The sequence below is a fragment of the Phocoena sinus genome, chromosome 12 (genome assembly GCF_008692025.1).
Source record: "Phocoena sinus isolate mPhoSin1 chromosome 12, mPhoSin1.pri, whole genome shotgun sequence".
NCBI lineage: Eukaryota > Metazoa > Chordata > Mammalia > Artiodactyla > Phocoenidae > Phocoena > Phocoena sinus.
The window spans coordinates 28,102,169-28,128,423 of NC_045774.1; the positions used below are offsets into that span (position 1 = coordinate 28,102,169).

At 38.8% G+C, this 26,255-nt stretch overlaps 1 protein-coding gene across 4 annotated transcripts in view; it reads left to right on the forward strand.

The window, feature by feature from the left end:
* The window catches only part of AHI1 (Abelson helper integration site 1), a 215,963-nt gene that overhangs the window by 165,279 nt on the left and 24,429 nt on the right, over positions 1-26,255 (forward strand). For 3 of the 4 annotated variants that reach the window (XR_004352595.1, XM_032651704.1, XM_032651707.1), the window contains exon 26: positions 24,833-24,882. Coding sequence is in view for 3 of the 4 variants with exons in the window: in XM_032651704.1 (XP_032507595.1) it covers positions 24,833-24,882 (50 nt within the window). In the remaining variant the exon portion in view is untranslated. Of the gene's footprint in view, positions 1-23,291; positions 23,358-24,832; positions 24,883-26,255 lie in introns of all 4 variants that reach the window. The other variant, XM_032651705.1, reaches the window with a different exon arrangement.

Below are 26,255 nucleotides of genomic sequence, written 5' to 3' on the forward strand. Positions count from 1 at the left end.
TCACCGGAGTGACACATCATGGAGGGTCACCCGGACCAGAAAGGACGTGCATTCGGGAGAAGACCGGCAGACTTAGAAAGCAGGTTTCTCTGTAAGCTTGTAGCAAGCCACCCACACCCAAGTGGCAGCAGGAAAGTGTCAAACAGGAAAGCAGTTAACAAACTGGAGCTACGGCCTGTAAAGCCAGATAAAGCTAGATGGGCTTGAGCTCCTTAAGTCATACCATTAACTTAAACCTAATTTTTTGGAGAAGAGGAGCCATGGTTACCTTCCCATCTATGGAGAAGATACCGATGTACTGTGCAGATCAAGAAGGCAGGAACTCATTAAAGGACTTTGTAAGCCAACTTTTCACGACAGTGTGAACTGCTGCAGTAGGGGCTCGCTTGTAATTCCAGGTTTTTGTCCCACTAGCTGAAAATAAAGTGGTTTATTTGCTTGGTTCCAAAAAAAAAAAAAAATTCTGTAAAGCCAGAAATTCTTTCGCTTATTTAATATTATGTATCAGATGTCAAGTAACCCAAAGTTATGGTAAATCCACAGAGTTGTGTATAAGAGCTGGAGTGAAATCAAAGGACGTGTTATTAGAATTGAGCTGGTCAAGGAATTAGGACCCAGACTATCGGGCAGGTTGTTCTCTTGGACATTAAAATTCGAGGATGGTTGCCAAGAGTTGGGATGAAGAGGACACAGGTGAACCAGGAGCTGAAGTTCTTAATTCTTGTGTTAGAGCAGATGTGTCAACCTTGGCTTCACATTGAAGTCACATGAGAAATTTTTTAAAATAAATAAATAAATGTCTGTCTCCACACCCACAAATTGATTTAAGTGGGTTGGAATGGGACCTTGGCATGGGTAGATTGCAAAAGCTTTCCAGGTGATTGTAATGTACAGCCAGCATTGAGAAGCATTGTGTTAGAGTGACCACAAGGTCCAAAGGTAACAGCTGCAAAGATAAATAGAGGGTGTTGTAGCCAATGTCAAGGCACCCAAGGAGGAGCGCTCTTAAATAGCCTAAAATCAGCAGCAGAGAGCTAAGAGGAGGCCAGTATTAATTCCAGCCCCCGTGGTTCACGGTTGGGTTCTGTGTGAATGAACAGCTTATGCTGCAAAGAACTGAAACAAAAACAGTTCTTGGTAAAACTCCAGTTTCAAATCCAGCAAGGATTTATGGTGATGGTTGCCTATAACAGTATGGGACTACAAGGGATACAGTTGAAAGGACTGCCATGAAATGTGGCTGTGGGCAAATGTTGCATGTATATTAGTATCCATTGTTTGGAATTCACCAGATTTAAGAATTTAGGAAGATGCTAATATAAATTTAACCTAAAGACATATAATGCAATGAAAGCATTTATAACATCGGCATAGAGTCGTCGTGACAGCTAACAAGATTTGTAGTCTATGTCAGGAACTGTGTGAGATGCTATGAAAGACACAACCTTTACTTGTAGTGGCTTACTGGCTTACTGGTATTCCCAGCTCTGCATCATGCTGACCTTTGAAATTAGGGTTACCTACCCCCCACCTTTGTATGTTCCTGTCCAACAGCCTCGAGCTCCTTCTGCCTCAGCCAGAAGAGATATAAGGAACTCTGTCAGTGTCTTTCTGGCTGCCTCTTCCTGACATGCCTGTGTTCCTATGGATGGAAACCTCTTACCTGCTTCTAAGACTCCCCAGTTCTCACTGCCTGTGCCACTGCTCTACTTGGCAGAACTTGCTGCATCATAGTCTTAGTTCAGACTGTAATCGATATTTTAATTCTCTGTGCCTTTTCATCTCACAGACTGATCTTCATGCTTGAAATAGACCTTTATATTCATATTGCAACAAACAATTCTTCAGATGTCCGACTTGACCCTTGAGGTCTGCTTCAGGCTATCCCACTGCCTCCCAAACCCTAATTCTAATAGATCTCAAAGAACTTGTAGATATGCAAGTAAAACATTTAAAAACATAAAATAGGTAAAGCGAGGAAGTTGCAGAGGATAAGAATAAATTTAGGGAAGGAAGTAGAAAAGTTCTCATGGAGAAGACGGAGCTCGAATAAGGCTTTAAGTTTTAAGACGCAAGGATTTGTTTTGTTGAAGAACATGATTTGATCTGCTTTATCTGAATCCATGTGTTAAAATAGAATCTTACATATATGTATTTAACTTTACATGTGGAATGTACCACATGTATAGTTAGACAGTATTTTGCTTTCCTGTGGGAGAAAGTGTAAAGAATGACCTACACGTACGTAAGAAGTCCCTGGGAAACGTTAATGTCATCCCAGGTAACCAAAATGCCTTGGGTACACTCTGAGTCATGACACAAACAGCCAGCCCTTGAGAAATGTGTAACTGGGCTTCCTTAGCACCTGGCATAGTTGTATTTCTTCAGTTTAGTTTCTTTATCAGAATATGTTATAGTTTGATTTTTATCAAGATCCTGCCTTATAAACCTACCACAAATTCTATAAGATGTTTAATTTCATGTGCAAGTTTTATTTTTATTATCATATATAAGGGTTTGGTTTTTTTTTTTAAAAAAGAAGGGCATGAAAAGTGATCTGTGGTAAGTGACTAGAATTGGGGCGTGGGAGGGGTGGGTCCTAAGTTCGTAGAATTATAGAATTGATGACATGGAAGGAACCTTAGAGATCAACCCTGGTGATTCTAGTCAACTTCACTTTGTAGATGAGGAAATCAGGGTAGATCCAGGAAGGTTATAAGGGGTTTGTTCAGAATGACCCTCCTGGTTGGAGCTCGGCCTCCATGCTCTCAGGCCGGTGCCCTTTTTCCTCTACCACCTAGTCAGCAACACAGGTAGACAGCTGTTACCTGCACAGCCAGCCACGTTTTGCTTTTTTACCTCCCTGTTTTATGTTTGTTTCATTGTACACTTTCTTCATGTGGAGGTCTTTAGAATTGTATTGTCTATACTTCTTAAGGAAAAAAGGAAAGAAACCTCCTCAGTAGTTTTTTTTTTTCTTTTTTAAGTTATTTCTATTCAAACTATAGAATAAGAAGTAAAATTATACCTTTTGGCAGCTGCTGAATCTCCTAAATCCTTCCAAGTGGAACACACCTGTTCTGTCGCTAAATGTACCAGGTACCTTCTAACATTTCATCTGGGTCATTGAAGTGTTAGCGGGTGATGGCAGCATTTGACTTCTCCACTGCAAGAGGAGGGGACGGGCCTTGTTCGTTACTCTCCACAATTGGCTAGAGAATCCCCAGACAAATTAACCTGTACCACAGGGATATAGGAGAACGTTTTCCTCAAGCTCATTCCAGAACATTTTTATCACAGTGTGCTGTAAATTTGCATCTCTTAAAAGGAAGAAAATTGCTGCTATCAGGGAGGAAAGAAACTCAGAAGGTTTGGGAAAAAAGAAGTGCTGACAGTCTTAGTTTATTTGTGTTTGTATCATGGACCATTTCTTTTTTAGGCTCTTTATTTTTGATAGCCTAAGCATTAATCTGTAGCATTCATTTATTTGGGGAGGAAAATTGTCATTAAAGTTCCTTGTATAAAAATTTTAATTAATTTGAGGATTTACACTATAAAAGTAATATACTTTTTTTTTCCTTCATTGGAGTATAATTGCTTTACAACGGTGTGTTAGTTTCTGCTTTGTAACAAAGTGAATCAGCTATACATTTACATATATCCCCGTATCTCCTCCCTCTTGTGTCTCCCTCCCACCCTCCCTATCCCACCCCTCTAGGTGATCACAAAGCACCGAGCTGATCTCCCTGTGCTATGCGGCTGCTTCCCACTAGCTATCTGTTTTACATTTGGTAGTGTATATATGTCCATGCCACTCTCTCACTTCGTCCCAGCTTACCCTTCCCCCTCCCCGTGTCCTCAAGTCCATTCTCTATATCTGCATCTTTATTCCTGTCTTGCCCCTACGTTCTTCAGAACCATTTTTTTTTTTTTAGATTCCATATATATGGGTTAGCATACGGTATTTGTTTTTCTCTTTCTGACTTACTTCACTCTGTATGACAGTCTCTAGGTCCATCCACCTCACTACAGATCACTCAATTTCATTTCTTTTTATGGCTGAGTAATATTCCATTGTATATATGTGCCACATCTTCTTTATCCATTCATCTGTCGATGGACACTTAGGTTGCTTCCATGTCCTGGCTATTGTAAATAGAGCTGCAGTGAACATTGTGGTACATGACTCTTTTTGAATTATGGTTTTCTCAGGGTATATGCCCAGGAGTGGAATTGCTGGGTCGTATGGTAGTTCTACTTTTAGTTTTTTAAGGAACGTCCATACTGTTCTTCATAGTGGCTGTATCAGTTTACATTCCCACCAACAGTGCAAGAGGGTTCCCTTTTCTCCACACCCTCTCCAGCATTTAGTGTTTGTAGATTTTTTGATGATGGCCATTCTGACTGGTGTGAGGTGATACCTCATTGTAGTTTTGATTTGCATTTCTCTAATGATTAGTGATGTTGAGCATCCTTTCATGTGTTTGTTGGCAATCTGTATATCTTCTTTGGAGAAATGTCTGTTTAGGTCTTCTGCCCATTTTTGGATTGGGTTGTTTGTGTTTTTGATATTGAGCTGCATGAGCTACTTGTAAATTTTGAAGATTAATCCTTTGTCAGTGGCTTCATTTGCAAGTATTTTCTCCCATTCTGAGGATTGTCTTTTCATCTTGTTTATGGTGTCCTTTGCTGTGCAAAAGCTTTTAAGTTTCATTAGCTCCCATTTGTTTATTTTTATTTCCATTTCTCTTGGTAAAAGTAATATACTTTTATATTACTTTTATATTTTATACTTTTTTATATTTCATATACTTTTATATTACTTTTATATATTTTAAAACTCATAGTTTTAAAAATCCAAACAATAAAGAATAGTGTAAATGAAAAATAAAACTCCTCTGTCCTGCTACTAATCATGTTTACTCTGTTTCTTGTATATCCTGTTAAAAATGTTCTCTGCATATGTATACATACATGTCTATTCATGTCTGTTCTTCGTTTTGATGAAACTATGATCATACTTAATATTTTTATTTCGCCAATATATCTTGGACATCTTTTTTTAATCTCTTGAAGTATAGTCGACATACAATATTAGTTTCAGGTGTGCAACATAGTGATTCAGCATTTAATAAATACATTATGATCACCACAGTAAATCTAGTAGCCATCTGTCACTATACAAAATTATTACAATGTTATTGACTGTATTTACTATGCTGTATATCACATCCCTGTAACTTATTTATTTCATAACTGGAAGTTTGTACCTCTTAATCCCCTTCACCTATTTCGCCCAATCCCTCATTCCCCTCCCCACTGGCAATCACCAATTTGTTTTCTGTATCTATGAGTCTGTTTTTGGTTCGTTTTGTTTGTTCATTTGATTTTTAGATTCCACATGTAAGTGAAATCATAGGCTATTTCTCTTTCTCTGTCTGACTTATTTCACTTAGCATAATACCTTCTAGAACCATCCATGTTTTCACAAACGGCAACATTTTCTTTTTATGGCTGGGTAATAGTCCATTGTATATATACCACATCATCTCTAACCATTCATCTGTCAGTGGACACTTAGCTTGCTTCATATCTTAGCTATTGTAAATAATGCTGCAGTGAACATAGGGGTGCATACGTCTTTTTGAATTTGTGTTTTCTTCAGGTAGATACCCAAAAGTGGAATTGCTGCATTATATGGTAGTTCTATTTTTAAAACCTCCATACTGGTTTTCCACAGTGGCTGTACAAATTTACATTCCCACCAACGTGCATAAAGGTTCCCTTTTCTCCACATCCTTGCCAACGCTTGTTATTTTTGGTCTTTTTGAGGATAGCCATTCTGACAGGTGTGAGGTGATATCTCATTATGATTTTGATTTGCATTTTCCTGATGATCACTGATGTTGAGTATCATTTCATGTACCTGTTGGCCATCCGTATGTTTTCTTTGGAAATATGTCTGTTCAGATCCTCTGCCCATTTTTCAGTTGGATTGTTTGTTAGATATTAAGTTGCATACATTATTTTGAATATTAACCCCTGTTAGATGTATCACTTGCAAATTATCTACTCCCTTTCAATAGGTTGCCTTTTCATTTTGTTAATGGTTTCCTTCAGTGTGCAAAAGCTTTTTAGTGAGATGTAGTACCATTTGTTAATTATTGTTTTTGTTGCCTGAGAAGACAGATCCAAAAAATATTGCTGAGACCCATGTCACAGTGTTTACTGCCTATGTTCTCTTCCAGGCGTTTTATGGTTTCAAGGCTTACCTTTAAGTCTTTAATTCATTATGAGTTTATTTTTGTATATGTTGGATATCTGTTCTTATTAGCACAGACAATTCTATTCTTTTCATAGTTTCAAGGTACTGAGATGCCCTATTGTCTTTTTCTTAATACCTAAAATGCCCAGGTTCTTTTTAAATTTCTGAAAATGCTTGGTTTTCTTCTTTTTTTAATTTCTAAAACATGAAACCCATGATAAAAGAGTACTTTCTACCTTCAATAAATTTTTCAGTGTTAACACAACCAATTATGTTTTTGTATAAATGCCAGGTGTATAGTGATAATTACAACAAGAATGTTAGATTATTTCTGTGAATGTGAAGAAATTAACTGTGATGTTTTATTTTTCTTTCTCTAAAAACTCATTAAATGAATAATAGTTACTAGTTTTTCTATTCCAAGATAATTATTAAAATAGCCGTTATAGCTCATCTCTTCATTTGAGAAAAGTGTTTTTGTTATTTTCAGTATTTTGCTTAGCATATAAAGTCAGTAAGAGCAGGCTGGGTTAATTCAAAAGAGCTGGCTTCCTAACTAAACTGCATACTCCAGTTGTATTCAGAAGCAGCTGTTTTCTTGTTTAGTCCAAAACAAGAGCACAGAACCCCAAAGCATCAGATAACTCCATTGTGGTTCCTCTTCCAGCCAAACACATGCACACAAAATTTTACATTGATAATTCTGTCAACCTATCAGGAAGACAGTAGGCAATGAATAAGTTGCCTTCAGTGTGCATGTGTCTGCCTCATTCTAAAAAACATCTAATTTTTATTTACCCTCTTCATCCCAAAAGTAGTTTATTGAAGCCTGGCTTAATTGTGCTATATATCACTATTTTCAAAAATCACCTCATATAGAGAAAAATTTTTCCCGTTTACTTCTCCATGTACCAGGAGTGCATCTGAATTATTCCTAACCATGGGAATTATATGATTTTATATAATTTATAAAATTTATATAATTTATATAACTATATGATTTATATAATTACTGTGTTAAAGTCCAACAGCAAATTTATAATAGACAGTGGTAGCAGATTTTCCAACTACCTAAAAGTTCATGAGCACTAAATCATTGAATACAATCATAATTGCCTTCTTCCTAATGCTAAAGAATAAAATCAATTTATGTATTTTTTACTTTAGTAATTCATTTATCAAAGAAAATACAGTTGATTTAATTGCTAATTTATGTTAAATAGATACAAATTAATATATGCTTGGATTCACTTTAACATTCCAGGAATATGTGAAGTTTTCTTTATCTGAAGAGAACTAAGGCAATATTTTATCTTACAAGTAAATTAAAGCTAAAGTGCTTATTGGTGTCCCTCAGTGCAGATGACACTGATACGTATTTCTTTTTTCTCCATAATTTGGCTCAGTAATTTATAAATCTTTTGAGGAAAAATGTTAATTTCAAAAAAAAAAATGTTGTTTACATTTGAAAACTATCTTTTAGTCTAGAGAGTGAGTGGGACCCCGATGATACGACAGCAAAGGCCAGTGTGAGTCACCTCACATGCACAGATTCCACTCCCAACAATAAGGTCCCTAAACGTTCTACACGGAGGAACTCTAAAAGCTTCCAGAATCTCTCCTGCCCTGCAAGGAACCCATAAGGTTTTGACTCTATCACAGGTCTGGTAAAGTTTTACTACTCATTCTCCTCTTACACCATTGCCTCAGCCATTGTCCATGCCAAGTGTACCTCAGCCTGTGCTTTGTCTCTTCCCCCGCAGCTTTGTTTCTTGCTACTTTGGGCAATGCCCCTCCATGTCTCCAAGACCCTCTCACCCTCAACAGAGTGAGACCCCACAAACTGCTTGTCTTCTCACTTTATCTCTCCTGGGAGCAGGACCTAGATCATTGCCAGTGGTTCTGAAATAAAGGGACTGTGAGATAATCCCCCCATAGTCTCTACCGCAAAACTAGGTTTGGGGAATGTTTCATTTTCTTGATGTCTTCCTAACTCGCATTACTTAAGATTTGTACAGAATAACATAAGGGCAAAGTTGTTTTCCAGTTTAGCAACCCACTGATTATTCAGCTGGTTTGAGTCTCTGAGCCCATCCTCCATCACGTCTCATTTTCTTACACAAATCTTCCATGAAAACTCAGTTTAGAGAATAATATAAATTCTCAGTAAAGACTTGATAACTGTTTCAATAAACCATTGATAAGTATTTGTAGGACTCCTTCATGACTCTGAGAAGGCAAGTTTGGATTCTAATCTTTGAACGATGAGATACGTGAAAGCATAAAATAAGTGATGCTGTACTGGGTTAAACCAATATTCCCCTTGGTCCATACTCTCTCCAACAGTGACTTTAAGGGCCGTTTGATAGAATAATACAGTGTTTGCTCTCCATGATGATATTTGCAAGTTAACCTAAATATCAGTAATATCCCTCTTATAAGCTATTACAAATCTAAAATGTGAAACATGTTATTGGGAAAGCTTCCCACCAGTCATTCCTAGTCATAAATTGCCCTTTAGATAGTGGCAGAATTGATTGTTATCAGTCCCCCTGTCTTCTGACTTGACAATCAGCATGACCTTTATTCATAAGTTCTCTGATACCCTAACTCTGCTGTCCTTTTGTTTTGTCAGGCACTCCAGGGTTTCTCAGCCTTGGCACTATTGGCATTTGGGGCTTGATAATTCTTTGTTGACGGGGAATATGTTGTGTATTGTAGGATGTTTAGCAGCCTCCCAGGCCTCTACCCACTAGATGCCAGAAGCACTAACCCTCTCCAGTTGTGACAATCAAAAATGTCTTCCAGACATTGCCAAATTTCCCCTGGGCGTCAAAAGGACCCCACCCACACCCCACAGTTGAGAACTACTGCTCTATTTTAATAGAAATATATATAATATATAATATTTTACACCCATATGAATATGTGTGTTTTTCCTTAAATTACAATTCTTCTTATTTTAAGATCTTGTTAAGGAAACTTTGCTTTCATTTTCCCATCCCGTGCACATATATAAGTAGTGATGTTGGAGTTACAGACTACCCTACTTAAAAACAACAGCTTCACGTAAAGATGTATCCAGCTATGTGAGGCTCAATGTGATGAATACGATTAAGATGTCTCTTAATCAGATTTAGATATCTCCTGACTACCATTTATTTCCTTTGCTTAAGAAACTTAGCTGTATGCTAAATCTTCACATAGACCATGGAAAATTAACGGTATGCTAATGTTATTATTATTATTACTTAGCAATCCCAATAATGTGGTCATAATGGTCCCTGATTTTAACATGGTTATCCTTCAGCTGACATAAAAAAGGAAGTCTTTTTTTTTTTTTTTTAAACATCTTTATTGGGGTATAATTGCTTTACAATGGTGTGTTAGTTTCTGCTTTATAACAAAGTGAATCAGCTATACATATACATATGTTCCCATATGTCTTCCCTCTTGCGTCTCCCTCCCTCCCACTCTCCCCATCCCACCCTTCCAGGCTGTCACAAAGCACCGAGCTAATATCCCTGTGCCTTGCGGCTGCTTCCCCCCAGCTATCTACCTTACTACGTTTATTTGTTAGTGTGTATATGTCCATGACTCTCTCTCGCCCTGTCAAAACTCACCCTTCCCCCTCCCCATATCCTCAAGTCCGTTCTCCAGTAGGTCTGCGTCTTTATTCCTGTCTTACCCCTAGGTTCTTCATGACATTTTTTTCCCTTAAATTCCATATATATGTGTTAGCATACGGTATTTGCCTTTTTCTTTCTGACTTACTTCACTCTGTATGACAGACTCTAGGTCTATCCATCTCATTACAAATAGCTCAATTTCATTTCTTTTTAAGGCTGAGTAATATTCCATTGTGTATATGTGCCACATCTTCTTTATCCATTCATCCGATGATGGGCGCTTAGGTTGTTTCCATCTCCGGGCTATTGTAAATAGAGCTGCAATGAACATTTTGGTACATGACTCTTTTTGAATTTTGGTTTTCTCAGGGTATATGCCCAGTAGTGGGATTGCTGGGTCATATGGTAATTCTATTTGTAGTTTTTTAAGGAACCTCCATACTGTTCTCCATAGTGGCTGAACCATTTCACATTCCCACCAGCAGTGCAAGAGTGTCCCCTTTTCTCCACACCCTCTCCAGCATTTATTGTTTCTAGATTTTTTGATGATGGCCATTCTGACTGGTGTGAGATGATATCTCATTGTAGTTTTGATTTGCATTTCTCTAATGATTAATGATGTTGAGCATTCTTTCATGTGTTTGTTGGCATTCTGTATATCTTCTTTGGAGAAATGTCTATTTAGGTCTTCTGCCCATTTTTGGATGGGGTTGTTTGTTTTTTTGTTATTGAGCTGCATGAGCTGCTTGTAAATTTTGGAGATTAATCCTTTGTCAGTTGCTTCATTTGCAAATGTTTTCTCCCATTCTGAGGGTTGTCTTTTTGTCTTCTTTATGGTTTCCTTTGCTGTGCAAAAGCTTTGAAGTTTCATTAGGTCCCATTTGTTTATTTTTGTTTTTATTTCCATTACTCTAGGAGGTGGGTCAGAAAGGATCTTGCTGTGATTTATGTCATAGATTGTTCTTCCTATGTTTTCTTCTAAGAGTTTGATAGTTTCTGGCCTTACATTTAGGTCTTTAATCCATTTTGAGCTTATTTTTGTGTATGGTGTTAGGGAGTGATCTAATCTCATACTTTTACATGTACCTGTCCAGTTTTCCCAGCACCATTTATTGAAGAGGCTGTCCTTTCTCCACTGTACATTCCTGCCTCCTTTATCAAAGATAAGGTGTCCATATGTGCGTGGGTTTATCTCTGGGCTTTCTATCCTAATTCCCCTGATCTATCTTTCTGTTTTTGTGCCAGTACCATACTGTCTTGATTACTGTTGCTTTGTAATATAGTCTGAAGTCAGGGAGCCTGATTCCTCCAGCTCCTTTTTTCGTTCTCAAGATTGCTTTGGCTATTCGGGGTCTTTTGTGTTTCCATACAAATTGTGAAATTTTTTGTTCTAGTTCTGTGAAAAATGCCAGTGGTAGTTTGATAGGGATTGCATGAATCTGTAGATTGCTTTGGGTAGTAGAGTCATTTTCACAATGTTGATTCTTCCAATCCAAGAACATGGTATATCTCTCCATCTATATCATCTTTAAATTCTTTCATCAGTGTCTTATAATTTTCTGCATACAGGTCTTTTGTCTCCTTAGGTAAGTTTATTCCTAGATATTTTATTCTTTTTGTTACAATGGTAAATGGGAGTGTTTTCTTAATTTTGCTTTCAGATTTTTCATCATTATTTTATAGGAATGCAAGAGACTTCTGTGCATTAATTTTGTATCCTGCTACTTTACCAAATTCATTGATTAGCTCTAGTAGTTTTCTGGTAGCATCTTTAGGATTCTCTGCATATAGTATCATGTCATCTGCAAACAGTGACAGCTTTATTTCTTCTTTTCCAATTTGGATTCCTTTTATTTCTTTTTCTTCTCTAATTGCTGTGGCTAAAACTTCCAAAACTACGTTGAATTGCAGTGGTGAGAGTGGGCAACCTTGTCTTGTTCCTGATCTTAGTGGAAATGGTTTCAGGTTTTCACCATTGAGAATGATGTTGACTGTGGGTTTGTCGTACATGGCCTTTATTATGTTGAGGAATGTTCTCTCTATGCCTACTTTCTGGAGGGTTTTTATCATAAGTGGTTGTTGAATTTTGTCGAAAGCTTTCTCTGCATCTATTGAGATGATCATATGCTTTTTCTCCTTCAGTTTGTTAATATGGTGTATCACGTTGATTGATTTGCATATATTGAAGAATCCTTGCATTCCAGGGATAAACCCCACTTGATCATAATGTATGATCCTTTTAATGTGCTTTTGGATTGTGTTTGCTAGTACTTTGTAGAGGATTTTTGCATCTATGTTCATCAGTGATATTGGCCTGTAGTTTTCTTTCTTTGTGACATCTTTGTCTGGATTTGGTATCAGAGTGATGGTGGCCTCGTAGAATGAGTTTGGGAGTGTTCCTGTCTCTGCTATATTTTGGAAGAGTTTGAGAAAGATAGGTGTTAGGTCTTCTCTAAATATTTGATAGAATTCGCCTATGAAGCCATCTGGTCCTGGGCTTTTGTTTGTTGGAAGATTTTTAATCACAGTTTCAATTTCAGTGCTTGTGATTTGTCTGTTCATATTTTCAATTTCTTCCTGGTTCAGTCTCGGAAGGTTGTGCATTTCTAAGAGTTTGTCCATTTCTTCCAGGTTGTCCATTTTATTGGCATATAATTGCTTGGAGTAATCCCTTATTATCCTTTGTATTTCTTCAGTCTCACCTGTTACTCCTCCTTTCTCATTTCTAATTCTGTTGATTTGACTCTTGTCCCTTTTTTTCTTGATGAGTCTGGCTAATGGATTATCAATTTTGTTTATCTTCTCAAAGAACCAGCTTTTAGTTTTATTGATCTTTGCTATCATTTCCTTCATTTCTTTTATTTCTGATCTGATCTTTATGATTTCTTTCCTTCTGCTAACTTTGGGGGTTTTTTGTTCTTCTTTCTGTAATAGCTTTAGGTGTAAGGTTAGGTTGTTTATTTGAAATGTTTCTTGTTTCTTAAGGTAGGATTGTATTGCTATAAACTTCCCTCTTAGTACTGCTTTTGCTGCATCCCATAGGTTTTGGGTCATCATGTTTTCATTGTCATTTGTTTCTAGGTATTTTTTGATTTCCTCTTTGATTTCTTCAGTGATCTCTTGGTTATTAAGCAGTGTGTTGTTTAGCTTCCATGTGTTTGTATTTCTTACAGATTTTTTCCTGTAATTGATACCCAGTCTCATAGCGTTGTGGTTAGAAAAGATACTTGATACAATTTCAGTTTTCTTAAATTTACCAAAGCTTGATTTGTGACCCAAGATATGATCTATCCTGGAGAATGTTCCATGAGCACTTGAGAAGAATGTGTATTCTGTTGTTTTTGGATGGAATGTCCTATAAATATCAGTTAAGCCCATCTTGTTTAATGTATCATTTAAAGCTTGTGTTTCCTTATTTATTTTCATTTTGGATGATCTGTCCATTGGTGAAAGTGGGGTGTTAAAGTCCCCTACTATGATTGTGTTACTGTCGATTTCCCCTTTTATGGCTGTTAGCATTTGCGTTATGTATTGAGGTGCTCCTATGTTGGGTGCATAAATATTTACAATTGTTATATCTTCTTCTTGGATTGATCCCTTGATCATTATGTAGTATCCTTCTCTTCTCTTGTAATAGTCTTTGTTTTAAAGTCTATTTTGTCTGATATGAGAATTGCTACTCCAGTTTTCTTTCGATTTCCAGTTGCATGGAATATCTTTTTCCATGCCCTCACTTTCAGTCTGTATGTGTTTCTAGGTCTGACGTGGGTCTCTTGTAGACAGCATATATACGGGTCTTGTTTTTGTATCCATTCAGCCAGTCTATGTCTTTTGGTTGGAGCATTTAATCCATTTACAGTTAAGGTAATTATCGATATGTTTGTTCCCATTACCATTTTCTTAATTGTTTGGGGTTTATTTTTGTAGGTCTTTTCCTTCTCTTGTGTTTCCTGCCTAGAGAAGTTCCTTTAGCATTTGTTGTAAAGCTGGTTTGGTGGTGCTGAATTCTCTTCGCTTTTGCTTGCCTGTAGAGGTTTTAATTTGTCCATCAGATCTGAATGAGATCCTTGCTGTGTAGAGTAATCTTGGTTGTACGTTTTTGCCTTTCATCACTTTAAATATGTCCTGCCACTCCCTTCTGGCTTGCAGAGTTTCTTCTGAAAGATCAGCTGTCAACCTTATGGGGATTCCCTTGTATGTTAGTTGTTGCTTTTCCCTTGCTGTTTTTAATATTTTTTCTTTGTATTTAAGTTTTTGATAGTTTGATTAATATGTGTCTTGCTGTGATTTTCCTTGGATTTATCCTGTATAGGCCTCTCTGTGCTTCCTGGGCTTGGTTGACTATTTCCTTACCCATATTAGGGAAGTTATCAACTATAATCTCTTCAAATATTTTCTCAGTCCCTTTTTTTTTTCTCTTCTTCTTCTGGAACCCCTATAATTCAAATGTTGTTGTGTTTAATATTGTCCCAGAGGTCTCTGAGACTGTCCTCAGTTCTTTTCATTCTTTTTTCTTTATTCTGCTCTGCGGTAGTTATTTCTACTATTTTACCTACCTGGTCATTTATCTGTTCTTCTGCCTCAGTTATTCTGCTATGGATTCCTTCTAGAGAATTTTTAATTTCATTTATTGTGTTGTTCATTATTGTTTATTTGCTCTTTAGTTCTTCTAGGTCCCTGTTAAACATTTCTTGTATTTTCTCCATTCTATTTGCAAGATTTTTCATCATCTTTACTGTCAGTACTCTGAAATCTTTTTCCAGTAGACTGCCTATTTCCTCTTCATTTGTTTGGTTTGGTGGGTTTTTACCTTGCTCCTTCACCTGCTGTGTATTTCTCTGTCTTCTCATTTTGCTTAACTTACTGTGTTTGGGGTCTCCTTTCTGCAGGCTGCAGGTTCGTAGTTCCCATTGTTTTTGCTGTCTGTCCCCAGGGGCTAAGGTTGGTTCTGTGGGTTGTGTAGGCTTCCTGGTGGAGGGGACTAGCGCCTGTGTTCTGGTGGGTGAGGCTGGATCTTGTCTTTCTGGTGGGCAGGACCACATCCGTTGGTGTGTTTTGGGTTGTCTGTTGCCTTATGATTTTAGGCAGCCTCTCTGCTAATGGGTGGCATTGTGTTCCTGTCTTGCTAGTTGTTTGGCATAAGGTGTCCAGTGGAGCTGAGTGGAGCTGGGTCTTAGCACTGAGGTGGAGATCTCAGAGAGAGCTTTTGCCATGTGATATTATGTGGGGGCCCGGTAGTCTCCGGTAGACCAATGTCCCAAGCTTGGCTCTCCCACCTCAGAGGTTCAGGCCTCACACCTGGCTGGAGCACCAAGACTCTGTTAGCCACATGGCCAGGCGCATTGGGAGTTTCTTGCCTTTTGGGAAGTCTGAGGTCTTCTGCCAGTGTTCAGTAGGTGTTCTGTAGGAGCTGTTCCACATGTAGATGTATTTTTGATGTATTTGTGGAGAGGAAGGTGATCTCCATGTCTTACTCCTCCGCCATCTTGAACCTCTCCTATACATATATTTGCTCTCAATAAATTATGAGCCTGAGAGTTACTGTGTCTGTTTAATGTTGTTTGTTAGGAGGGAATTTGAAATCCTTGATGGATAGTGCTAGTAAGAATTGAGATTCAAACCAGAGGAAGGGGTGAAAGCAGGAATGGGAGGAGTTGACAGGGATCACACCATTCCATGCTTACCGGCTACTAAGCAAAGTCAGCTTCACACACAGAGATCAGGAATCAGTCCTGAGCTCTCCAACCCCCACAGCTTATTGGTTTGTTATATGCCAGAGTAGGAGTTCTCAAACAGCTAGGCCTTAGAATCACCTTGGGCACTTGTGTGAAAATATCAGTGCCCAGACTCTACCCTAAACGTGCTACTCTTTGGGAGATGCTCCTTTATATTTGTGAAAGCTCCTTTGTAGACACAGAGTTATGGAATTTTACTAGAGAATGTTCTTCCAGCCTCATCAAAGGAATAACATATCTACTTCAGGCCCTTTGATCTCAGGCTATAAACTTCCAATTGACCTGACTAAATATGAGTCTATAAGCCATTACACACAGCCATGTGAAACCAACAGGAATCAACTTTCCAACATTCATATTCCCCCAGAGTTCCCACCTTAGTACTGGATGTGTAGGATATTCTCTATGAATGATTACAATTTGATTGAGACAGAGCTCCCCAAAGCTTCATAGATTTGTCAAGGAATAAGATTAGGAAAGGTAGCAAGTAAGAACTGTAAAATAGTAATATGGTGGATGCACAGAAGCCATGCCTAAAAATACACAGTCAATTGTAGTCATTTACAGTAATTATGTTTATAAATTCACCATGAACACTGAATTAGTGAATTCTAAACCAATGCTCCTAGAGGAAATGCAGGATTAGGTTCTTGAGAGCCTCTGGTCACAAGATTTTCATCAACCAATCAATACCTAACCTTGTTTTACGTGTATGTCTGTCTAAAGACACTTAATTTAATACAGTTGAGTCATTAAAATTGAACTCCTGTACTGTCACTTGCACCTAAACAAAGCTTAACTAGTACACATACTTTATCTGTGGCAGGCACCTCAGCCTTCTTGAACTTAGTCACACTAGACAACACTGCAACACTATGCTTAGGGACCATTTTAAACAGCAAAATCACCAACAAAGAACACAAAAATGTGAAAAACATGGCACTAAATAGATCATAAAAAGGACACTTGTTTACTGTATGAGAGCTGAAACAATAAGACGGAGCATGAGAAACATTGCAAGACGTTGGGAGGTACTAACGTTCCTACCTCAGCTGGGAACATGTGCATTGGGCAGCTCAGATGTGTCACCACTCTGCACCAGTGCATGTATTCAACTGTGACAGCACCACACGCGCTGATTTGGGGGTTACAAGTAAATTTTAGTGAGTAGGCAAATTTGCAAATAGGAAATCCACAAATAATGAGGATTAGCTGTGTTTTGAAACTATTAAAAGTACACAGTTGTTTTATAAAACCTGTAAGTCTTTATAGTAAAGATGAAGAAGGAAAAGGTCAGGCATAGGAAATTGGATCGAAGGTGTAACCTACTATTTCTAGCATGTTTCTAGCATGGCTCATGCATACGACTTTTTTTTTTTTTTGCGGTACGCGGGCCTCTCACTGTTGTGGCCTCTCCCGTTGCGGAGCACAGGCTCCAGACGCACAGGCTCAGCGGCCATGGCTCACGGGCCCAGCCGCTCCGAGGCATGTGGGATCTTCCCGGACCGGGGCATGAACCCGTGTCCTCTGCATCGGCAGGCGGACTCTCAACCACTGCGCCACCAGGGAAGCCCACGACTTTTTTCTTCAGTTCCTTTCTTTGTCTTTGGATGGAATAAAAGGGCCATAACTTCTTTAAGGCAGAGACTGTGTCTCGTTTAAAATTGAATCCCCAGCATCCGGCACAAAGCAGGTATTCAGTAAACGTTTACTGAATGAAGGAAGGATCAGGCAAAGAAATAGGAGCAGCTGTACTGAGGTGTGTATTAACCTTCCAAATCAGACCTGACCCTGCTGAACGTCAGCAGTGATGGTGTTGCTCACGGGCAGATGGTCAACAGTGTGCAGAGGGCTGCAGTGGGCTTGGTAAAATTGCCACGTCTCCTTCAGTCTCTCCAGTTTCCTTCCCTTATCGCCCATCACTAGGGAATAGTCCAGTCCCAAAAGAGGCAGTGGGTGACCCAAATGATTCTTTAGTTTGCAGAAATCTTTTTTAAAAGGGGGGAGGGGTGGCATTCTGATGTTTCCTGCCTTCTTGGTTATCTGCCATCAGTTTTCACTCTCCCCAAACCAGCTCACTTAGATCACCAGGAAATAAATGCATGGAAGCAGCATTTATTTAGCAACTTGATGTCGTATACATATGGCACTTGGTGTGACTTGGCATACAGGTCTTACCAGTCCCCAGGTCTGGGGGTAAACCAGTTGTCCATTTCTCTCACTTCTACTCTGGAATTTCATCATTGCTAAAGAAAAGCGCAGAATTGTGGTGGTTGTCTCTGTGTCGTACTTGTGGTTCCCAGCCTCAGTGAGACCCGTGGTCTTGATCATCTTTTTGTTCTTCCTGACTGACTCCCTACCCCATGCTTTACAGTGCCTGGTCACGGTAAGGTCCACGTAACCTCTTACTCCAGGCTGACTTTGTCTCCCTGCTTTCTCTGTATTTCTGTTACTTCCCCTTCCTTCTCCAGCTGCTTTCAGATCATAGAAAGAAGTGCCCTCCTTTCTATGGCCGACCCCTCCACTTGTATTTTTGGTCATTTTCCCCTCCCACATTTTTCTAGCCTCACTCAACCAATGATCTGCATCCTCACTCCTCCACCCCTTTGGTGTCTTTATAGTTTATTCATTTAACACATATATATTGAATGCCTGCTATTTTTCCAGGCACTGTGATAGAATGTTGTCTGGATGGTGTAATGGTGAATTAAACAGAAATAGTCCCTCCACTTACAGAACTTACAGCCTAATGAGTGAAAATAACTGTAATTAATGAGTCATAAAACTAAAACATAAGCAGTGAAAGGACAGTGAAGGGAAGCTGTGAGGCCTTGTGGTGAGAAGTGGATGGGGTAGTTTTTGTAAGGGGGTGGGGGGCAGGAGGATACATTTGAGGCATTAGAAACAGCTTGTGCAGAAGCCCTCAAGTAGCTAGAAGTGCTCATCAGAGAAACTGAAAAACCAGCTGGTCACAGGGGAAGGGATAAGGGATAAAGCACACGATGGAGGGAGGGACTGTTTCCAGCAGTTTACAGACCGTGTAAAAAAATCCTCCGTATGCCAGCTTTCTGGGTCATTAACACCCCTGCTTTTTTCTGTTTCCTTAATGTTTGTAACAGTGCACTTACCTCTCCTGTTTCTCACTCGTTCTCTGGCTTTGCCTGCCATTGTAATACCAGCCTTCTACAAGCTACATGCTGTATGTCTTTTATTTTTCTCTAGCACTTTTTTCTGGATTATCCTCTACCCCTATCATTTCAAATATTACTTTGGTATTTCAGATGTATCAAAGTCTACATCTGTAACTTCGGCTCCTGTTCTGAATTCCCCAAGTGTATTTCTAACTGCCTACTAGAAATTTCCACGTTCACGAAGGTGTCATTCTGGAATCTCTGGTCCAGTGTGCCCAAAACCAAATCAATTTTTAAAAACCTGATTTTTTTCTTCTCTACTCCAGTGTGTTATGGAATCATCATCTACCTTCACCTTTAAGGAGTTCTCTCTTGAAAGAACAGTCAAATATCGGGGGTTTTACAGCATAAAAGTCTGTTTTGGTAGAGTTCTATATGAAATGCAGGGGAGCAAATGGAAGTGGCCCCTGACAAGCTTAATGAGGTCAGGAAAGGCTTTCCAGAGGGGTTGATTTCTAAATGGAGTTTTATGGGAGGAAGAGCATTCCAGGCAGACGGAACAAATATCAAGACATGGCACACAGGCCACCACAAATATTTCATCATGGCTGGAGCCTAGGCTGCAAAGTTAAAAAGAGAGAAAGCTGAACCTGAACGAGGAGATGGAATCAAGAAGATCCTTGTATGGCATGTTAAGGAGCTGGATTTGATCCTGAAGATACTGGGGAGCCATTGGAGGATTTAAAACATGGAGGATGGCATGATCAAATCAGTTGTTTCAAAAGCTCATTCTGTAAGCTCTGAGAAGGGGGCGGGGGGTGGGCGGAAAGCAGTGAAATAAGACCAGGAGAGGCAGTTGCAGCAATCCAAGCCAGCCATAATGCGAAAGTAGGGTTTGGTGAGGACATCCATGTGAAGGAAAAGGAGCAACCTAGGTTTCTAACGTGACCATCAGTGTGTAAAAGCAGAAGGGCACTTCAGCGTAAGATGCACTGTGTGTAGCACCTGTGTGGCAGCCAGGGGGCTCGGGAGAGATTTGCTGAGAACTCAGCCTTGCGAGGTAGTTCTGATGAAGGTGGATGGTTCCAAGTGTATGTTCAGAAAAACGGCCGTATTTACAAGATTTGCTGAAAACTAACGATTGCCAAATCATTTTGAAGAAAACTGGAGATCCAGGCTCTGGGTATTGATTTGGAAGTCTTTAGCATAAACATACCTGTCGAATCCATGGGAACAGAGGAGTGTACAGAACTAAAGGGTAGAAGGCATTAAGGAGCACCAGTTTTTTTAAAGAGTGCACTGAGGGGGAGGAACCTGGGAAGGAGATTGCTGGAACCAGCCCCCCAGCCCCTACCTGTGGAGGTCTCCACGCTCCCATTCTCCAGTCTTTACTGCACCGTTTACCTGCCTACCAGAGGTACCTTCCTAAAATAGAAATCAAGTCGTGATTTACCAGCTCAGACATCTTAGCTGATGCTGTATTTGTCTTTGAAGTCCAAATCTCTTAGGTTTTAATCTAGCTCTCATTCCTCAGAGATTGAACAGAAGTTCTGACCCACTTTTCCTCATCTCCCAAATCACCCTCCCGAGTATGCTGCCCTGCAGACGCAAAACCTCAAACCTCTGCTTACCCCGTTTTCTCCAGCTGTATAGTTTTTGTGCTACGCCAACTATCAGAAATTCAGTTTATCCCTTAGGAGACAGCTAAATGCTCCCTCTTCTGAGAATCCTTCTCAAAAGCCTCCAGTTGCAATTCAAGACTTCTGTTCCTTTATATCTGCACATTTTTTTTCCTTTATCATAATGTGGATCTCCCTCTGCCTTGTTGGTTGTCTCCATGCCTTCCCCTGTTAGAGTATAAGCTCTTGGAGCCTACTTAGCTTTGTATCTCCAGGGCACGTAGCACGGTGCCTTGCCCCTAGAGTGGCTTTCCGTTAAGTATTTATTGTTGTTGTCGTTTTTAATTGGCATAATTAGTATCCCAAACTACAAATCATGAATCAAGATGAAGGGCTTTACTTTTTGTTTTAATATACTTATAGAAACTGCATCTTAATGCAGAGGAATATTTTGTCCTTAAGGAAAAGCATAATTGGAGGATTTAGCGTCAATACAACTCAAATAATCAACAATAAATTCTAAAATCAAAGAATCAACAGCAAACTTGTATGAATATTTAAAGTCATAAAATTATGCTCCCAGAAACATAATTTTAGCAAGAGAGAAAACCTGAAAGAGCTTATCTAGTCGAGTGGTTTGTAAACTCTCTCCTCTGTAGAGCCCTGTTTCTCAGGGCTCTGTGGGGTAGGTCTGGGGAGGCCAGGTTTGCCAGACCACCAAACCTAGCTTCACCTAGAGAAATTCTACTTTTCAGTGTTTGTATGTGAGGCTTTCAAACAAAATTGTATTGAAAACTAGTTTTGCTTTTAAACCAGTTTGAAAAACAGGATTGTAACCTTCAGGCTACTTCTGTAATCTTGGTGACTCTGGGCCTCCATTTCCTCATCTGTAAAATATAAGAATGGTGCTATGATAGTTCATGCTTTTATTCTGAGCACCTCCTGTACATTTTTAAGTAAGAAAAACAGACCTCAAGAGAAGTTAAGTGGCTTACTGAGGCCATAGAGAGTTAATGACAGAACCAGGATTAGAATTTAACCAACAGCCCTCGTTGTTGGGTTTTTTCTTTTCAATAAAAATTCCTACAAAGTGGGTATAAAACAATTGCAGATATTAATTCTTTGGAAAAGGTAGATATCAGGAGGTATATAAATAGCTTTAAAAATAGAGTTCTACTATATCATAAATTTGCCTTATTTAAAGCTGGTGTGCTACTGCAACAAACATAGATTGAACATTTACTTAATTTTACGTTCATTCTTCAAGTTTATAGAAATATTTGGGGGAATTGTTTGCATGGCCCATTTCTCTTTTCCAAAGTTATTTATGAGTTGTTTCTTCTTGGTAAATCTCCATGTAATCACTGGAGGCACTGAAAATCATTCCATTAATCATTCCTTTCATGTTTGTCTCACTGCATCTAAACTTAAAAGTATCACTACGAAGTTGTGAGGGTTTGGGAAGCAAGAGTCTCCAGATTCTGATCCTTTCATTCAACTCCTTTGCTTTGCTCATCTTCCTCTCTCCATCCCCTCCTCTCCAAATCAAGGGTATCCATGAAGAGGAAATGAAGTTCACAAAACAGCTGAGAGGTGTGTGTGGACAAGAGGGCAAGAAGGGCAATCATGCTCCTTGGCCTTGATGGGGGGTGAGGGTGCTTATGGGCTGATTGTCTCATAGCCTTGGGCTTTTTTGTTTAAAGATAAAGTGAAACAAAACAGCTCACAGAGACACCTCCTTCTTCCCCCTCCTTCTGCCTCCATACCCATATGGCGCGCTGCTGCTGAGACCAAGGAATGAGTGAGTAAAGGTGTTGAAAAGTGAAGTATTGGTCCTAAAGAAATAAGTGTCCTTTTATAAATCAGTGTCAAGACTTTGTAATGTGGATCTCCTACTAATTTGTGATTCATAGCATTTGAACATAGGTTAAGCCAACCTTTGCATCATGAAAAAGGACTTGGATATGCCCGCTACAGTAATGCAGTAATACAGTAGGAAACAGGGCAGGAACTATGTTTAACTTGCTTAAGACAGACTTTCTGAGGACATTACAGCACCCATTTCATATGAAAAGACTATTAGAAGCAGGTTTGGTAAGACCTGCACGTAGTAATATGTTGTTACTCATTTGTCAGGGTCACAACAAGCAAGGAAAAGTAACGCTGACGTAACAGTGATGTATAATTCAGTCTGACTTCCCTTCCCTCAACCTCTGGAGTAGACTTATATTCTGATTAGAGCCATTATGTTGGGTTTTTTTAATCCAGTAGTTTTACAACATTTCATATACAGTTGGCCTTCCTTATCCACGGGCTACGCATCTAAAGAGTCAACCAAGGGCTTCCCTGGTGGCGCAGTGGTTGAGAGTCTGGCTGCCAATGCGGGGGACACGGGTTCGGGCCCTGGTCTGGGAAGATCCCACATGCCATGGAGCGACTGGGCCCGAGAGCCACAACTACTGAGCCTGTGTGTCTGGAGCCTGTGCTCCGCAACAAGAGAGGCTACGACAGTGAGAGGAGGCCCGTGCATGGCGATGAGTGGCTCCCGCTTGCCGCAACTAGAGAAAGCCCTCGCACAGAAACGAAGACCCAACACAGCCAAAAATATAAATAAATAATTAATTTAAAAAAAAAAAAAAAAAAAAAAAAAGTCAACCAAACATGGATCGAAATTATTTGGAAAAAAAATTCCAGAAAGTTTCAAAAAGCAAAGCTTGAATTTGCCATGCTGGCAACTATTTACATAGCATTTACATTGTATTTACAACTATTAGCATAGCGTTTACATCGTATTAGGTATTATAAGTAATCTAGAGATGATTTAAAGTATACAGGAGGTTGTTAGGTTATATACAAATACTACACCATTATATGAGGCACTTTAGCATCTGCAGATTTTGGTATCTGTGCAGGTGGGAGTGTCCTGGAACCAATCCCCCTTGGATACTGAGGGCCGACTGTATATACATGTATTTAAGGTAAGATGTTGCTCTTGCCTTGGGCAAAGAGAGAGAAGTAATACTTAGACCATGTAAAAGAAGCATCTGACATTTAATCTCTTGGCTGTGTTTGGAATTTATTTCATAAGTCTGGGGAAAAAGACTGAAGAAATTCAGTTACAGTTGATGCTCTCTGAGAGGTTTTGATGGTTTTCTTTTGCTCTATGGGCTTGAGGGCAGGTAGACTCTTCTGCAATCTGCATTAGTCCTTGAATTTAAATTTTCTATGTGTTTGTACTTTTTTCCCCAAACACATTTTAACTGAATCAGATCATCTTCAAATAGTTGAGAAAAATCCGAGATTGGTTCTTTTGTTGTTCTTTGAAATAGGCTCACTTACTACCACATTCAGGTTTTGCCACTAAGTCTCCTTGCCCTTTAACTGTTGTTTTCATTACATGCTTGATTTAAAGCTCTATAGCCAGCAATAATATTACATAATTATGGTCCAGAAAAGTACAAAATCCTCTTGAAATCTTTATGATAAGAAAAGTAATACTTGTTTAAAGGGACTCAGTGCCAAATCTTGCTGAAATCTGATTGTGAAGGAGGAAATCCAAAAAGGCAAAACAAGTTTCAGTAGAGATAAGACTGGGAAGGCAGTAGTTACTCAAAGAAGTTAAGACTGAAAGAGATAGTTGTACTCCTTGTCTTTCAGTTCATTTTGGCTTTTTGTTTTCTGGGGTTTTAAAATTTTAATTAGGTAGATATGGTATATCTCTTTCATTTGTATGTAATTCAAAACTTTAACATAGTAGTGATTTATATTTTCTATGTGAATTTTAAGTAGATCCTTCCCATAACATGTAATTATCTATAAAAAAAAAAATTGCAAGTCTGTCTTATAGCAAGATTAAGTTGATTTCTAAACTACTGTCTCATATCAACCACCATTTTCCACAGTATCCTTTCATTTGGAATTAATGTTCAAACTCTAGAGGAACCGTCTAACACTCAGAGTATAATCTGGCACCACTGAAAGTGCTTATTTGATTTTCTTATGGAGGTGCCATTAATAAAATAGATATACTAATCAAATTTTGTAGAAGATTTAAAGAGCTTGCAGATTCAAAATTTTACACATAGTTCAGTGAGTAACACCATGAAAATACAGTGTACTGACAGGATTACAAAGGAAAGATGCAGTGTTGAAAGGTCAATTTAGAACTTAAGTAATATAACATAGTATTACTGAATTAATTTAGGCTGACTCTTTTGGCCACACACCTGAAAGCTCACTTTCTTTATGAAGAGCGCTTAACCAATCTGGAGACCTGTTTCCTTGGTTTTCCATGGGCGTGAATAGACACTTGTGATAGACATGCTGATAGACACTTGTGTTCAGAACAGGCATGCTCTCTCCTCATTCATCTAGTTGGTGGGTTTTCAGCATGTGAATATTGCCTGTGTTGTCTTCTGTGATTTGTGATTTACTCTTTGTTCTTCTTTCACAGCAGTCATTCAAGTCCCAGGATTTCAGACCGGGCTCAGAGTCTATGACACAGTAAGCGGCTTTTCCTCCTAAATAATTTGCAGTGATAAATAGTTGTTTTTTTTTTTTTTTTTTTTAAGGACAATTTATCCATTTCCCTCTTCATAATACCACACTAAAAAAAATTATGAAATGCCTATTTCGAGGCATTAAAGAAAAAAAGCTAATACCCAAAACATTATCATTGTATATGTCTTAGAAATGCCTAGGGTAGATGAGCAATTTTTGAAGTATTTATTTTAAAAGATCTCTAGGAAGTTTTTGTATTTTTTTGATACTTGCTTAATAACATAAATAGAAAACCTCAAAAAAAAAATACCGAAAACCTTTGCAAAGCACTTCTCAGTTTTTATCATTGCAGATGATTTTGTACATAATCTGAAGCCCTGACTTCATATTCACACGTCACTAGCAAACTATCACATGAGTGTAACAACCTTGAACAGCTCAGGTGTCTGCTGTGCCCTCCCATCCCACCGCCACTGTCCCCACGTTGGGTGCATGCCTACACACATGTGCACACAGAGAATCCCTGCTGAATGTCCTTCAGGAAAATATTGGGTTGGCCAAAAAGTTCAGGGGTTTCCATAATGTCTTACAGAAAAACCCGAATGAACTTTTGGGCCAACCCAATATTTATTCGTTAACCCTGCTATGCACTTTGACATTTAGAATATGTCTCTTCCAGGTCAGAAATTCTGATTTACATGATACTCTAATTTACAGGCATTATCAGATAAAACCGTGCATTATTTTATAATATTTCATTCTACAGATGAAAGACAAATAGAATTTTTAAATGGTATTTTTAAGAGTCACAGAATCATGACCTAGAAGATCCCTTAGAAATTCTACATTCCCTCTGTTTTACATTCAGGAAAACTAAGAGGAAAGACCTTGTGCAAATGTCACAAGGCACATTTATGTCAGCGCTTGAACCAAGCAAGACCTAAGTCTCCTGATTCTCAGACTACCAGGGTGTGTGTGTGTTTGTTTTTTATACTGTATTCAGAGCTATTAGGCTCCTTGGTAAGATGTCATTTTTTTGTAAGTTTAAAAAATCTTTCTTTTTGAGAGATAAAATTATATTGATGATTATGTGATTATATATAGCCCTGTATTACATCAGAGCACAGTCACTCACATTATCACATTTGAGTCTCCCCATTTCCCTGCAGACCACTGCTCTGACCCCTCTTTTGCACGTGGAGAACCATGATCTGAGGGAGGTAGTAAGAGGCAGACCCAGTACCAGAACACAGATCCTGTGTTTCCCAATCTGCTGTTCTTTCCATGCTTTCTCTCTGCCTATCACACGACACAAATATACATCCCAGGTCTTTCAGTTTTTTGTTTTTGTTATATCTGCCAGGTATGTTTTCAGT